The sequence below is a fragment of the Sylvia atricapilla genome, chromosome 10 (genome assembly GCF_009819655.1).
Source record: "Sylvia atricapilla isolate bSylAtr1 chromosome 10, bSylAtr1.pri, whole genome shotgun sequence".
In the NCBI taxonomy this organism is placed as follows: Eukaryota; Metazoa; Chordata; class Aves; order Passeriformes; family Sylviidae; genus Sylvia; species Sylvia atricapilla.
Window position 1 is genome coordinate 10,044,044 of NC_089149.1, and position 3,454 is coordinate 10,047,497.

Below are 3,454 nucleotides of genomic sequence, written 5' to 3' on the forward strand. Positions count from 1 at the left end.
GCGCAAACCAGCATGGCCAGAAAGCCGAGACTCTGCAAAAGCATGAAAAATTTGTCATCCATTGAGAAAAGAATGTTTTTCTCACGATGCTCTCTCTTACCCTGCTGAGCCCTTCAATACCGCTGTTCAAGAGGTGGGTAGAAAAGCTGCTGTGACCAGTTCATCAGATGGAGAGGTGCTGGTGTCATGGGGTTAACATCTCAGCTTTACAGGGATGCAAAACCTCACCCTGCACAGCAGAACAAAGGAAAACTTTCTGAAGGAATCCCAGAAACACTGTTGGCTGGGAATACTGCAAGGAGTAAAATATACCAGGTAAGGAAATCTTTTAGTGCCTGTGGCTGAGGAGATCTGTTGTGTAAACTTGTACCATGAACCACTTTTATTATCCCCATCACTCGAAATACACAGCTGAGATTTTTACTGATCCCTCTGGTGATGGGTGTAAATCCTCCAGACTGACTTGAAGTGCCAAGCGCTGTGGATTTGATTCAGCCACAACTGCGGGGATTGGATATCTAAAATAGCACTGTGGCTCTAGTTATTTAGTAAGACCACAGGAAAAAATACCATATTATGATACACTGTATGTGTGTGCGCATACATGTGGATGTGGATGGTGTTTGCTGCCCTGAGACAGGCAGCATTCCGAAGATGAGCAGCCTGAGAGGTAACTTCAGTTTTCTCATTGACCACTGAGCCTCAGCATCACCATTTGAAACATAAATTTTATTGCAACAGAGAATTAAAAATAGTACATTTGAAAGAGTTGCAGAGTGCATGTCATCAAAGAACTAGTCAGAAATCACAACTCAAGCAAATCATGTACAATTGGAACAGAAAGTTTTATTAAAACAAGTGGAAATCAAACTCAAATTTTCCTTGTTTGTTTAATTTCACCATAACTGTGGATTGTGTATTTACAGTCTTCGCCTCTTGTGGTGAAGGTTCTGCTCAGGGCTGGGCAGGGATGGATGGGGAGGAGAGGTGGGTTTCAAAAGCTAACAGGATGTGAAAGTTTTCCAGAAGAAGTTCTTGCAGCCTGCTTTGCGTTCCCGGGGTGCCAGAGCGGGGTTTGAGTTAGCCGAGCGCTCCAGCTCCAGTCTCACTTCATCCTGCTCAGCCCCTCGGGACAAGTCCTCAGACTCCAGGGCTTCATTTTCTGTCTGACTTGGCTCTGAAAGCAGTTCTGCCAGAAAGTACTTGGCCAGTTCCTTGGGGACAAGAGACAGAAATGGAGAAAGAGATAGAGAGACCACAATTATTCCTTGATTTTGGTGGCTCACCACTCTGCTCATCTAAGACTCCTCCGTGGCCAGATTAGAGACATTTAGGATGCAGGAGAAGAGGAGCCCTGGCTTTCCACAGAGCTCAGCCTCACAGCTGCTATGCAGCAGTTGTGCCTATGGCATCTACCTGGTGTGGGGAGCAGAGCCCTGTCCTGCCTGTGACAGGATGAGCTCGTCTTTACCTTCTCTTCCCACGGCTCCAGCACTCAGCCCCGTACTCAGCAAGGATGCCACGAGCCTGCTGCTAAAGTGACAGGGGAAAGGTCTTTGGGGGAGCTGGCAGGGGAGGTTGAATTGGTCTCCATCTCACTAAGACTTATTTTCCTTCTAGTCCCGCCAAGTCTGGGCTGTCACCCAGCATGGATAAAGCCATTGTTCCGTGCTCTGGGGAGGCTGCCTTGGTTCTGTGACCCGGAGAAACCCTTGGGAGCTTCACCAGGGGCTCTGCCCTGTTCCCCAGCAGCGCCTCGCTCCTCACCGATCACCAGCACCCAACTGGACCGTCTCGCCTCCCAGCACCAGCAGCCCGACCTGCCGATGGCTCAGCCCCGGCGGGGACCGGGGGCTCTGTGGGGAAAGGGGGATCTGCAGCAAGGAACCGGGCGTCTGAGACAGGGACCCCGGGGCAGGCTGGAGCAGGGGTGCCGGGGCTCTGTCAGGGAGCGGAGGCTCTGCAGAGGGGAAGCGGGGTTTCTGTAGAAGCGGGAGCCCGCAGCGCGGCCGTCGGGGCTCCCGAGGGGTCCCCGCGGTGTCCGCCCCGTCGCGGGGCTCTCACCTGCTTCCCGGCGGCGGCGGCCAGCGACTTCTGCAGGAACTGCCGGAGCCGCGGGTCCGAGGGGGCGGCCGAGACGGTGCCGACGGCCAGGGCGATGGAGAGCAGGGCCAGGGCGCACTGGAGGCGGCACGACAGCATCTCGCCGGCGGGTCGGGCGCGGCAGGCGGCGGCGGGAGGCGCTGGCGGCTCCGCTGCGGCTCGGCTCCGGCGTTGGGGATCTCCTCGCCGCCCGCCGCCTTTATAAACCCTTCTCCTGACGTCAAGGCGGGGGCGCCCCCCTCGCCCCGCGCCGCCGGGGGTGGGTCTTTGGGACGGGGGGGACCGGGACCGGGGATGCTCCGCTTTGCCCTGCGCCCGCCAAGCCTCCATCGTTCCCCCGGAGCTCCCCTCGCCTCCGGCCGCCCGCAGCCCCCGTCCCCAAATCACCGTCCTTCCAGAGCTCCTGCCGCTCTGCCAAAGCCCCTCGCCCCGGAGCTGGGTCCTGCCCCTCAGCTCCAGAAGCCGGGCAGCGGCAAAGGGCCCCCTTAAGGGCGATTGCCTCCGGCTCCTGCAGGAGGTGGCGGGTGCTGAGGTGCCCCTGGGGTTCTTTTTTGCCTGCCCTGCCCCTGTGGGTCTCTCCGGCACCGGTCCGTCCCCAGACCCCTCCCGCGGGCAGCTCCGGGGCAGCGGGAGCATCCCGGGAGAGTTCCCCGGTTCCTGCCCGGCTCTGCAGCCCCGGGAAGCGATGACAAATTGGTGTTCTGGCCGGGGCGTGCTGGTCCCTGGCTGAGCCTGAGGGACCCTCGGCTCCATCTCAGGGTCTCTGGACGTGCTGGTGCCGTGGGATGCACCTGTCCCACTGGGATGGCCAGTCTCAGTCTCCACCACTCCTCCAGCCTCTCCCTGTGAGCTGCTGGTGCCCACAAAAGCTGCTTCAAACCCCCCGAAGGATCAGCCTCCTCAGCTGTCTCCCAGCTGGCAGGAACAGAGCAGGATGTGCCGAAAAGGGCCTCTGTTGTCATAAAAGGGGTATCAGAATCTCTCCTATCTCAATTTCCAGCTGAAGAAAGGCTTGAGGGGACAAGAATTTGAGTACTGTGAAAAGGTGCCCAGAAACCTTCAAAATGACATTTAGTTTCATGATGAATTAATGTGCATCCCCTGCCCCACTTTCAACCCTGGTGCTGCTGTCTGGGTTTGCTGAGGCTGACCTGGGGGTATGAAGCCTGAAACAAAGTGCTCCTGCCCTGTTTCACAGTCCAACAAGAGGAATTGGTGCTGGTTTCTGGTTCCAGATGAGGCAGAACTTTGGGCTGCACTGTGACTGCCTTCCCTGGATGGTGCCTCCCTTCCTTTGTGCAGTGTGGCTCTGCAGCCTCGCATAGCTTTCATCCTCTTCATTCTTCCCAAA

The 3,454-nt window shown here is 56.9% G+C and overlaps 1 protein-coding gene across 1 annotated transcript; it reads right to left on the reverse strand.

Annotated features, from left to right (window-relative positions):
* Positions 1-710: 710 nt before the first annotated feature.
* SST (somatostatin) lies at positions 711-3,454 on the reverse strand. Its single transcript, XM_066326450.1, has 2 exons — positions 2,065-3,454; positions 711-1,214 (listed from the first exon to the last, which is right to left on the reverse strand). Exons 1-2 carry the CDS (start codon positions 2,854-2,856, stop codon positions 1,002-1,004), a joined length of 1,005 nt encoding a protein of 334 aa, XP_066182547.1. The 5' UTR covers positions 2,857-3,454; the 3' UTR covers positions 711-1,001.